At 41.5% G+C, this 13,268-nt stretch overlaps 1 protein-coding gene across 1 annotated transcript in view; it reads left to right on the top strand.

Annotated features, from left to right (window-relative positions):
* Positions 1-13,147, top strand: part of LOC107559021 (plectin-like) — a 79,310-nt gene extending 66,163 nt beyond the window's left edge. The window contains exons 34-37 of the mRNA XM_016242740.1: positions 1,245-4,598; positions 4,833-11,895; positions 12,124-12,228; positions 12,367-13,147. Of these exons, the coding sequence (XP_016098226.1) occupies positions 1,245-4,598; positions 4,833-10,949 (9,471 nt within the window). The 3' untranslated portion in view covers positions 10,950-11,895; positions 12,124-12,228; positions 12,367-13,147. The remainder of the gene's footprint in view (positions 1-1,244; positions 4,599-4,832; positions 11,896-12,123; positions 12,229-12,366) is intronic.
* Positions 13,148-13,268: the final 121 nt, after the last annotated feature.

Here is a 13,268-nt window from a genome sequence, read left to right as displayed (position 1 = left end):
TATATATATATATATATATGGTATAGGTGTAAATAATCTTATTTGAGAATCAGATTCCTACTGCCCTTATTTGTTATATTTTAAGGTAATTTTTAGATCATGTTATTTTCATACTAAGCTTTCCTCTTTATCTGTGGATAAGGACCTGCATGTCTGCCTGAATCATTGCTTTTAACACTTATAGCTCATTTTCCATGGCTAACTAGAGTACTTGCTTGCACTGTTGGTATTTAGTTGTTCTGTTTTTCTCACCATTTTTTCAGGCCACCAAATCAAGTTCTCATTCTTAACAATGATAAATTGTTTTTTTTAACACACTGATAGTTTGCATTAATTGTGTGCCAAGTTTTCATCCAGTCATTTAGTTTATAGCAACAGCATATTGATTGCATTCTATATATTTTTTTTAATCACTTTGCTCAACTGGAATGTAGTAAATGATTTTTATAGTGCTACCATTTAGGAGCATGTTATGAGAGTGTAGTGTTATAAACCAATGTCATGTGTCTCCATACATTAATTATATCATCTTACCATAACCCAAATGATTGCATATTATTTTTGACTGTTAATTTACCTTAACCCCATTTGTCATGATTGCATCTAAGCCTGTCTTTCTTTGAGCCAAATAATCATCTTAACACTTAAAGAATTAGTTAACTGAAAAATGCTAATTTTTGTCATCATTTGCTCATCCTGATGTTATTCCAAACCCTAAATGTCTGTCTTGCTTCCATGGAACACAAAAGAGAAACATTTAATAATGAATAGGATCTGAAGCTTTCAAGCTTCAAAAGTCATGAAACACAATAACAGTTGTCCATAAAACGTGTGTGTTGTCTTCCTAGATTTCTGAAGATATTCAGTTAGGTTAAAATTTTAGTCGCTATTCAGTGAAAAATATTCTAGTGAATAGCAACTTGCTGATTGATGATCTGCTCTGGACGTTTAACGTCTGCTGTTATCATTTACTTTTATTATGTTAAAAAGAGTGGCTGAGATACATACAGTATGTATATATGTATACGTATGTGTGTGTGTGTGTGTGTGTGTATAGATCACACGCATCACTTTTTGTGTTCTATGGAAGAAAGTTAAAATATAATATCAAGTCAATACCGTTTTGGAATGAAAGGGTGAGTAAATAATAACAGAATTTTCATTTTTGGGTAAACTACTCCTTTAACACCTCGTCATACTTAATCTTAATCATCTTTCTTTACGATTTACTTCCACTAATACAGAAAGCTACTGAGAAACTAAAAGCAGAAGAGAGGAAAAAAATGGCTGAGATGCAGGCAGAGTTAGAGAAACAGAAGCAGCTAGCTGAAGCTCATGCCAAGGCCATTGCCAAAGCGGAGAAAGAGGCACAGGAGCTCAAGCTCATGATGCAAGAGGAGGTTAGCAAACGAGAGATTGTTGCTGTGGATGCTGAAAGGCAAAAACAGAACATCCAGCTGGAGCTGCACGAGCTCAAAAACCTCTCCGAACAACAGATCAAATCAAAGAGCCAACAAGTGGAGGAGGCTTTACAAAGCCGGGTTAAGATAGAGGAAGAGATCCGCGTCATAAGACTTCAGCTGGAAACTACATTGAAGCAAAAGTCCACTGCAGAGAACGAGCTCAGACAGCTTAGAGACAAGGCTGCAGAGGCAGAGAGACTTCGCAAAGCTGCTCAGGAAGAGGCTGAGAAACTTCACAAGCAGGTTAACGAGGAGACTCAGAAGAAGCGGATGGCGGAGGAAGAGTTGAAGCTGAAGTCTGAAACAGAGAAAGATGCTGCCAGGCAGAAGCAGAAAGCCCTGGATGACCTTGCGAAGCTCAAGATGCAGGCAGAGGAGGCAGAAAGACACATGAAGCAGGCTGAGATCGAGAAAGACAGACAAATCAAGCTCGCTCAAGATGTAGCTCAGAAAAGTGCTGCTGCTGAGCTGCAGAGCAAGCGCATGTCCTTTGTCGAGAAGACATCCAAACTTGAGGAGTCGCTCCGAGAGAAGCACGGGGCTGTCGTGCAACTGCAGGAGGAGGCAGAACGCCTCAAGAAGCAACAGGAAGAGGCAGACAAAGCAAGGGAGGAGGCTGAGAAGGAGCTTGAAAAGTGGAGGCAAAAAGCCAATGAAGCCCTTCGTCTAAGGCTCCAGGCAGAGGAAGAAGCCCACAAAAAGACTCTTGCACAGGAAGATGCTGAAAAACAGAAAGACGAGGCTGAGCGTGAGGCCAAAAAAAGGGGCAAAGCTGAAGAGTCTGCCCTGAAACAGAAAGACATGGCCGAGCAAGAGCTGGAGCGGCAGAGGAAGCTGGCAGAGAGCACAGCGCAACAGAAGCTATCCGCAGAGCAGGAGCTGATCCGCTTGAGGGCTGATTTTGATCATGCCGAGCAACAGAGATCAGTGCTCGACGATGAACTGTACCGTCTAAAGAATGATGTTAGTGCTGCAGAGCAGCAGCGGAAGCAGCTTGAAGATGAGCTTTCCAAAGTTAGAAGTGAAATGGACATACTTTTGCAGCTGAAGTTTAAAGCTGAAAAGGACAGCATGTCCACCACTGAAAAGAGTAAACAACTCTTGGAAGCTAAAGCTGCTAAACTGAGGGATCTTGCAGACGAAGCAGCCAAGCTCCGTGCCATTGCTGAAGAGGCAAAGAGACAGAGGCAGGTGGCTGAGGAAGAAGCAGCGAGACAGAGAGTGGAAGCTGAGAGAATTCTCAAAGAGAAACTTGCTGCCATTAATGAGGCCACTCACTTGAAAACTGAAGCAGAGATTGCTCTAAAAGAAAAAGAGGCAGAAAATGAACGCCTGAGAAGGAAAGCTGAGGATGAGGCTTACCAGAGAAAATCTCTTGAAGATCAGGCAAGCCAGCACAAGCAAGACATTGATCAGAAGATCGAACAACTCAAGAAGTCCTCTGAAATGGAATTAGACAGACAGAAATCAATTGTGGATGAAACTCTCAAACAGAAAAGAATAGTTGAAGAGGAGATTCGTATCTTGAAAGTTAACTTTGAGAAGGCTTCATCTGGCAAGCTTGATTTGGAGCTTGAACTGAATAAGCTGAAGAATATTGCAGAGGAAACACAACAAAGCAAACTGCGAGCTGAAGAGGAAGCCGAGAAGCTGCGCAAGCTTGCCCTTGAAGAAGAAAACAGAAGAAGGGAGGCTGAAGAAAAACTTAAAAAGATTACTGCCGCAGAGCAGGAAGCAGCTCGACAGCGCCAGGTTGCTCAAGAAGAAGTGGAGCGTCTCAAAAGGAAAGCTGATGAGGCCAGAAAGCAAAAAGAAGATGCTGATAAAGAAGCTGAGAGGCAAATACTCGCTGCAAAAGAGGCTGCTGAGAAAGCAATTACAGCTGAGCAGCAAGTCCAAAGTGTTCTTGTTCAGCAGAAAGAGGACAGCCTGGTACAGAAAAGGCTCAAGGAGGAGTTTGAGAAAGCCAAAAAGCTTGCCCAAGAAGCGGAAAAGGCCAAAGAAAAGGCAGAGAAAGAGGCTGCCCTACTCCGCCAACAAGCAGAAGATGCAGAGCATCAGCGTCAGGCTGCTGAGGTTGAAGCAGCCAATCAGGCCAAAGCCCAAGAAGCCGCTGAGAGGCTCAGAAAAGAGGCAGAGCTAGAGGCAGAAAAGCGTGCCCAGGCAGAGTCAGCAGCACTGAAACAGAAACAGCTAGCTGATGAGGAGATGGCTAGGCACAAGACACTTGCAGAGCAGACACTTAAGCAGAAGTCTCAGGTTGAGCAAGAGCTCGCTAAAGTGAAACTGCGGTTGGATGAGACAGACAAACAGAAGACTCTCCTAGATGATGAGCTTCATCGCCTAAAGGACGAGGTCAGCGATGCTGTTAAACAGAAAGCCCAGGTAGAGGAGGAACTGTTCAAGGTCAAGATTCAAATGGAGGAGCTCATCAAACTCAAGCTCAGAATTGAAGAGGAGAACCAACGTCTCATCCAGAAGGACAAAGATAATACTCAAATATTCTTGGCTGAGGAGGCTGAGAACATGAAAAAACTTGCAGAGGACGCTGCCAGGCTCAGCATTGAGGCCCAGGAGACTGCTCGCATGAGACATATTGCAGAGACTGACCTTGCCGAGCAAAGAGCACTTGCTGAAAAGATGCTTAAAGAAAAGATGCAAGCCATTCAGGAGGCCTCTAAACTTAGAGCAGAGGCAGAAATGCTACAGAGACAGAAAGACCTTGCCCAAGAGCAAGCTCAAAAGCTGCTTGAAGACAGACAACTGATGCAGCAACGGCTTGAGGAGGAAACTGAGGGCTTCCAAAAATCGTTGGAGGCTGAGCGCAGAAGACAGTTGGAGATAACAGCTGAGGCAGAGAAACTTAGACTTCAGGTGTCCCAGCTCAGTGATGCTCAGTCTAGAGCTGAGGAGGAAGCCAAGAAATTCAAGAAGCAGGCAGATGAGATTAATGCCCGACTTCATGAGACCGAGCTTGCCACCAAAGAGAAAATGACAATTGTTGAAACATTGGAAATACAGAGATTGGGCAGTAACAAAGAATCAGATGACTTGCGCAAAGCCATTGCTGATCTTGAGAAAGAGAAGTCAAAATTGAAAAAAGAGGCTGAAGAGTTACAGAAAAAGTCCAAAGAGGTATTGTGTAAAAGATGGCATAAATTGCTGCTCATGTCATTGTTAACCCTCTCTCCGAAAACTAACATTGCTTTAAATCAGTTCCTTTTTTTGTTACAAATGTTCCAATCTTTGATTATGTTCCCTAATGATTTCTCATTAATCTTAAAATGGATATTTACATCATTGAAAATTATTTGTCTGAATGCTTTTTTAACATTGTTTTAACTTTGTTCATTGTTTCTTCGTTTACAGATGGCGAATGCTCAGCAAGAACAAATTAAACAGGAGAAAACATTTCTCCAGCAGACATTTATGTCAGAAAAGGAGATGCTGCTGAAGAAGGAAAAACAAATTGAGGATGAAAAAAAGCGGTTAGAGAGCCAATTTGAAGAAGAGGTCAAAAAGTCAAAAGCCCTTAAGGATGAGCAGGAACATCAAAAAAAACAAATGGAGGATGAGAAGAATAAACTGAAGGCCACTATGGATGCTGCTCTGATAAAACAGAAAGAGGCTGAACAAGAGATGCTCAACAAGCAGAAAGAGATGCAAGAACTTGAGAGGAAAAGGCTTGAACAAGAAAGGGTTCTTGCTGAGGAAAACCAGAAACTGCGTGAGAAACTTCAGCAGCTTGAGGTTGCTCAAAAAATCACCCAGGAGATTCACATCCAGACAGAATGCAAAGAAGTCCTCAATGGTCAAAGTATTTCTGATGAAGTTGACAGCACACATGGCTTCTCTCCATTATCCTTCGATGGCATTCGTGAGAAGGTGCCTGCAAGTAGACTTTTTGAAATAGGACTTTTAAGCAAAATGGATTATGATAAGCTCCAGAGCGGTGACACCACAATCGAAGAACTCAGCCAGACAGACAAACTTAAAACAGTTATTCGGGGCAAGAACTGCATTGGTGGCCTGCTTGTGCATCCAAATCAAAAAATGCCCATCTATCAAGCCGTCAAGGAGAAGAAGATTGCTCCTGGGACGGGGCTAGTGCTGCTGGAGGCACAGGCTGCTTCTGGATACATAATAGACCCAGTTAAAAACAAGAAACTCTCTGTCAATGAGGCAGTTAAAGAGGGTCTAATTGGACCTGAACTTCACAACAAGATGCTGTCTGCGGAGAGAGCTGTCACTGGCTACAAGGATCCATACACAGAGGCAAAGATCTCCCTCTTTGAAGCTATGAAGAAGGGTCTCATTGGGGAGGATCATGCCATCAGGTTGCTTGAGGCTCAGATAGCAACAGGTGGCATTATTGATCCAGTCAATAGTCATCGTGTGCCAAATGAAATAGCTTATAAGCAGGGTCAGTTTGATGCAGCCACCAATAAAATCCTACAAAATCCAACAGACGAAGTCAAGGGATTCTATGATCCAAACACCCAAGAAAATCTGATGTACCAACAGCTACTAGAAAGGTGTGTCACTGATCCAGGAACAGGACTTCTACTTTTGCCCATTTCTGAGGAGGCTGCTCAAAATGCCAGGATATTCACAGATGAGGAAACAAGAGATGTGTTTGACAAGACAACTGTGTCTGTGCCATTCGGCCGTTTTAAAGGAAAGACTGTGACCATATGGGAGATTATAAACTCTGAGTACTTCACTGAAGACCAGAAAAAAGATCTTATCCGCCAGTACAAAACGGGAAAAATTACAGTTGAAAAGATCATCAAAATTGTCCTAACTGTGGCAGAGGAAAAAGAGAAAAAGAATGAGCTTGCCTTTAATGGCCTGAGAGCACCTGTACCTGCTACAAAACTTCTTGAATCAAAAGTTATTGACAAAGATCTCTATAACAAGTTGCAGAAAGGACAACTGCTGGTAAAAGATGTGTCTGAGATGGAGCATGTGCGCAGTGCTTTGAAAGGCTCTAACTGCATTGCTGGAGTAATTATAGACTCAACCAAACAAGCAATGTCCCTTTATGATGCCATGAAAAGAGACACGATGAGACCTGGGCCTGCTCTTAATCTCTTGGAAGCACAAGCTGCCACGGGATATATCATAGATCCTGTTAAAAACCAAAAACTTACAGTAGATGAGGCTGTCAAAGCAGGTGTTGTTGGTCCAGAACTTCATGAAAAACTGCTGTCTGCAGAGAGAGCTGTCACAGGCTATAAAGATCCTTACACTGGAAAAACAATTTCTCTGTTCGAGGCTATGAAGAAAGACCTGATCATGAAGGAACAAGGAATTCGACTGCTTGACGCACAACTGGCAACCGGAGGCATCATTGATCCTGTTCAAAGTCACCGTATTCCACATGACATTGCCTGCACAAAGGGCTGCTTTGATGATGCAACCCAGAAGTTTTTGAGCAGCCCAAGTGATGACATTAAGGGATACTTTGACCCAAACACTCAGGAATATCTCACATATCCACAGCTTTATAAACGATGTGTCACTGACAAAAAGACTGGCCTTCAGCTTCTGCCTTTGTCTGAACAAGCTATCAATGCCAAAGAGGAGATGAAGTACACTGATGCCCAGACCAAAGACGCAATGACTCAGGCAACTGTTGAACTTCAAAGTGGACCATTCAAAGGGAGAAAAGTTACCTTATGGGAGCTCATTAACTCTGACTATATCACTGAAGAGCAAAGGCTTGACCTAATAAGGCAATACAGATCTGGGAAAATGACAATTGAGAAGATTATAAAGGTTTTAATTGAAATTGTTACTAAGAAAGATGCCAAGAAACAAGAAGAGGGCTGCTTTAAGGGACTTAGGGCGCCAATTCCAGCCAAGTCATTATTTGACTCCAAAATCATTGATAAGTCTACCTATGATTTGCTGGAACAAGGTAAAAAGACTCCAAAAGAGGTCAGCAAAAACGCTTCAGTCAGCAAGTATCTCCAAGGCTCTGAGAGCATTGGTGGACTTTACCTTGAGCCTACAAAAGAGAAAGTTAGCATCTACCAAGCAATGAAAAGGAAATTCCTCAGACAGAACACAGCTATTGCCTTGCTTGAAGCTCAAGCTGCCACAGGATTCATTGTGGATCCATCAAGAAATGAATGTCTCACTGTGGATGATGCTGTTAAAGCAGGTCTTGTTGGCCCAGAGCTTCATGAGAAACTTCTCTCTGCTGAAAAAGCTGTCACTGGATATAAAGACCCATTCACAAGCAATAAGATATCCCTATATCAAGCCATGGACAAAGACCTCATCCCCAAAGAACATGCCATGCCTCTCTTGGAGGCGCAACTGGCATCTGGTGGAATTATTGATCCAGTAAACAGTCATCGTATTCCTGTTGAGACTGCAATCCAGCGTGGATATGTTACCAAACAGCTGGCTAGCAGCATTGCTGAAAGCAAGTACTTCTCTGACCCTGCATCTGATGAGAATGTATCATACAAACAGTTGAAAGACAAGTGCATGGCAGATCCTGATACAGGCTTACATCTACTAAAGCTCTCCAAACCACAGGCCCCAACGGTTGTGGAGAAGACATACCTTTACAGTGAAGAACAAAGCCAGAGTGATCTATCCAATACCCAGATTGACCTACCCATTGAAGGTCAGGGCTCTATGTCTCTCTGGGATGTCATGAATTCAAATCTACTACCTGAAGATCAGAGGGCTCGGGTTCTAGAAGAATATCGTTCTGGCAACATAACAAAGGAACGAATGATTATCATTATAATTGAGATTCTGGAGCAGAGAGAGATCATTAAAGGGGGGAGCACCCAGACCGGCAGCACAAGTAGACGTCAAATCACTATTGAAGATCTCTACCATGCCCGTATCATCGACCTTGAGACTTACAACCTGCTGAAGAAAGAGAATAAGACTATGCGTGATGTCATGGATATGCAAAGAGTTAAACAATATTTGTATGGAACTGGCAGTGTTGCTGGTGTGGTGACTGATTCAAATTCCAAGATGAGCATTTATCAAGCAATGAAGAGAGAGCTGATGAAGCCAGACATTGCAATGGCCCTCTTGGAGGCTCAAGCAGCCACTGGATTCATTATTGATCCTGTCAGGAATGAAATGCTCACTGTAGATGAAGCAGTGCGTAAAGGCGTGGTGGGCCCAGAACTTCATGATAAGCTCCTGTCTGCAGAGAGAGCAGTCACTGGCTATAAGGATCCATATAGTGGAAAGGTGGTCTCCCTCTTCCAAGCAATGAAAAAAGACCTTGTCCCAGAGGACTATGCCCTAAGGCTCCTTGAAGCACAAACAGCAACAGGCGGTATCATTGATCCAGAATATAACTTCCACTTGCCAACAGAGATTGCCACACAACGTGGATATATTAACAAAGAGACAAATGAAAAGCTCTCAGATGAGGTTAAGGGTTTTGTAGACCCATTGAATGATGAAAAAGTTTCATATTCTCAGCTTCTAAAAAGATGCAAGGTAGACAAAGATGGGCAATATCTGTTGTCTCTAGGAGACAAAAGACTGCTCTTCAAAGGTCTCAGAAAAGAAATAACAATAGAAGAGTTATTCCGCTCAAAAATCATCGATGAACAAACAGTCAGCAAGCTTAATGAGGGATTACTTACAGTGGAGGAGGTGAGCAATAGCTTGCGAAAATATCTTGAGGGCTCAAGCTGTATTGCTGGCGTGTTTGTGGAGTCTACTAAAGACCGACTCTCTATCTACCAAGCCATGAAAAAGAATATGATCAGGCCAGGCACTGCTTTCGAGTTGCTGGAAGCTCAAGCAGCCACAGGTTATATCATTGACCCTATCAAGAACCTCAAGTTAACTGTAAATGAAGCAGTCAAGATGGGAATCGTCGGTCCAGAGTTCAAAGATAAGCTCCTGTCTGCTGAGAGGGCTGTGACTGGCTATAAAGATCCTTATACAGGCAAAATGATCTCCCTGTTCCAGGCTATGAAAAAGGGCCTGATTTTGAGAGACCATGGAATTCGTCTTCTCGAGGCCCAGATTGCTACTGGAGGAATCATTGACCCAGAGCAGAGTCACCGATTGCCAGTTGAAGTGGCCTACAACCGAGGCTTTTTCGATGAGGAGATGAACGAGATCCTCAGTGACCCATCGGATGACACCAAGGGCTTCTTTGACCCAAACACCGAGGAGAATCTTACCTACTTACAACTGATGGACAGGTGTATTGTCGACCCAGACACAGGTCTTGTGCTTTTGCTTCTTAAAGAAAAGAAACGCGAGAGACAAACGTCTTCCAAATCCTCTGTTCGCAAACGCAGAGTCGTCATTGTTGATCCTGATTCGGGTAAAGAGATGTCTGTGTATGAAGCCTACCGCAAAGGACTAATTGACCATCAGACTTACCTTGAACTTTCAGAGCAAGAGTGTGAGTGGGAAGAAATCACAATGACATCATCAGAAGGGGTTGAAAAGTCTATACTCATTGACCGAAGATCAGGTCGACAGTATGACATTGATGATGCTATTGCAAGAGGTCTTATCGATCAGAGTGCAATTGAGCAGTACCGCGCTGGCACCCTCTCTATCACAGAATTTGCTGATATGTTATCTGGAAACATGAGTGGCTTCCGTTCCCGCTCCTCTTCATTTGGTTCCACCTCCTCTTATCCAATGAGCCCCATACCTTCCATCAAAACTCCTGCAACTGTATGGAATGATCCAACTGAGGAGACCGGTCCTGTGGCTGGAATCCTTGATACAGATAGCCTAGAAAAAGTTTCCATCACTGAAGCCATACGTAGGAACTTAGTGGATTCTATATCTGGCCAGAGACTGTTGGAGGCACAGGCTTGCACTGGTGGCATAATAGACCCATCTACTGGAGAGAAATTCTCAGCTGCTGAAGCCACAGAGAAGGGTCTTTTAGACAAGATAATGGTTGACAGACTCAACTTGGCCCAGAAAGCTTTCCATGGGTTTGAGGATCCTCGCACTAAAGTCAGAATGTCTGCTGCTAAGGCTCTCAAGAAAGGCTGGCTTTACTATGAGGCAGGGCAACGTTTCCTGGAAGTGCAGTATCTCACTGGTGGCCTTATTGAGCCGGAGGCTGAGGGACGAATCTCCCTAGAGGAGGCAATCAGGAAAGGTGCTATTGATGGCCGTACAGCACAAAAGCTCAGAGATGTGAGTGCTTACACAAAATACCTTACTTGCCCCAAAACCAAACTGAAGATCTCCTACAAAGATGCCATGGACAGAAGCATGGTTGAAGAGGGATCTGGCCTTAGGCTTCTGGAAGCATCATCAGTATCCAGTAAAGGTCTCTACAGTCCTTACAATGTCAGTGGTGCCGCATCTGCTTCTGGTTCTCGGTCTGGATCCAGGACAGGCTCTAGGTCAGGTTCAAGAAGAGGCAGCTTTGATGCTACTGGCTCTGGATTCAGCCTGAACTTCTCATCATCCTCATATACTTCCTCTGGTTACAGCCGCAGATTTTAAAGCTGGACCTCAAAACAAACCTACCACATGGTCCTGCAGCTTTCATAATCAATGCTGACTCTATACACTAGTTAGATAAGACACAGAAATTAATTCAAGAAAGAAAAAAATAATCACTTTATTCTGCTTTGCATGTGTTTGGTATAGGAAATTGCATTCCAAAAACTACCAGTATCTTTTTGTCTGGCAATGGTTAAGTTCCCATTTTATGTATTTTAGAACTATTGCCTGGTTAGCTTTAATCATAGTTGTCTAATTTAGGTTTAATTCAGTTCATACATATATTGCATATTTTCAAAGTGATATTTTTCTTTTCTTGTTTTATACTAAGTACAGCATCTAAAATCAGGAAAAGTTCAAATACAACAAATTACATTTTGGAGATTTTTTTTTAAATCAAACTCTGATTAGACTGTATTCAATATTACTTACTATTACATTTCTACATTTTATTTTAGGAAATTATTTTTATACTTGGGTTTATTTAAGCATAATGTACCAGAAAAATATACCAAGTTTTAAAAAAAAAAGTAATTAGATTAAGAAAGAGTGTGGTTGTTTTTACATATTTGTATAGATTTGATGGATGGATATATTAGAGGATGCTAGCCATCATAGCAAATAAAAGTTGCCGCTGGTTTCACAGAATATAAAAAACCACTACACCTATACATAAACACTAAAGGAGGAGCAAGCACTTTGTACAACAAGCCAATTTTAATGTCCCCTAAAACTGGATGTTATTTTTGTTATGAAAGTCCATTTTTCATTTACTGGATCCAGTCCGTCTCCAAAGTCCTTTAAAAAAAAAAAAGAGTCCTCAAGGCCCAGATTTACTGTCAGTCCTCCACTGATGTGATATCCAATGAAGATTTCAGATGGTTCAGGTGTCTGATCCATTCCTCACTCACAACATCTGGGCAGATCTGGATGAAATGTAGTACTTGTAAGTTGAACTAAATTTACATTTATTGCCGCTGTTTCCTAATGAGCACATTGATTTTACTTTTCTATATTATTTTTATTGTCTCATTACCTATCTTTTCTTTTTTAACAAATTGAATGCCATACTGTATGTCTGCTTATTCTAAAGGATTTTCTTGACAGCATTAAGCCATATAAAATTTCTTGTGTCGTTTATAGTGTCTGTTTTGTCATGTTTTTTCTCTCACAGAGATCATCGGTTACTAGATATGGACACCTTGATGATGCCTCAAATTTGGTCTTGGATCTGGAGATGAATGATGCTCATGAGAAGCCCACATTCTTAGACATTCAGGTATTTATTAAATATTCACCATCTCTCTATGATTTTGCATTGTATGCACCTATGTTTGATATTTTTGTTTCCCTTCACTGTTTTGTTGCCCTTTTGTCATTTTGTTGCTTCACAGTCTATTTTTAATGTTGTTTTTAGAGCCTCACTGGAGGTTTCCTCCTTCCATTGCATCTGCCATTTACATGAAGACACTAGAGGCTAGGGCTACCTTGAAGTTTGCCTTGGATATCATATCAAGAACTGACACTTTAGTGGACTGCTCCTGTTTTCATCAGCCGGGAGCTGGACTTTGGAGTTTACACAAAATCATTCAAAACAACAAAAGAATTGGATCCATTCAATTTATCTTAATGTGGACTTTTATGTAGAATCAAGAGTTCTATTGCCTACATTGTTTCTTGCCCCAATATGAGTTATTAAATAAAGCACTCAATGCATTAGATACAGTATGCAAACCATGGTATTGCATTACACATTTACATAATACAAATAAATACTGATTACTTCTTTGACAATGTATTTAGGCTCATTTAGTGTACGGCAATTTAATTTTTCATTTGTACATTTCCTGTGCCAAAAAAACAAAACAAAACATGTTTTGGTCATTTGCTGCCTCCCATGTATTTCTTTGCTGGTTTTTATATTAATTGTACTTGACTTGACTTTTTTCTTTCTTTGCTTTTTTTGATGTTGTATATGTAAAATATTTTTTGCATGTTTTACTAACTTGCTATAAAGTGCTCTAAAAAGATGAAGAATAGATGTTTGAATTTACACCAATATATGGATGATTATATGACTAAAAGATGTATGAAATACTAACTGGTGGATGAACTTTTTCCTTACGAGATAGTGGTAATAAAGAGTGAGTTAATAGCACTATACTCAAGTGTAAATAAATATTATTTTGGAAAGATCACTTCCAGACTTTGTAGAGTTTGTGTTTTATCTTTTATCTTGTGTTTAATCTAAATGATCATCCATGTCACTATGACACTATGATTAGAGAAGCGGTCAGTATTCAGTGGAGGCTGTTTACA

The sequence above is a fragment of the Sinocyclocheilus grahami genome, unplaced genomic scaffold (assembly GCF_001515645.1).
Source record: "Sinocyclocheilus grahami isolate Dianchi unplaced genomic scaffold, SAMN03320097.WGS_v1.1 scaffold672.1, whole genome shotgun sequence".
In the NCBI taxonomy this organism is placed as follows: Eukaryota; Metazoa; Chordata; class Actinopteri; order Cypriniformes; family Cyprinidae; genus Sinocyclocheilus; species Sinocyclocheilus grahami.
This window is presented reverse-complemented; position numbering and strand designations above follow the sequence as displayed.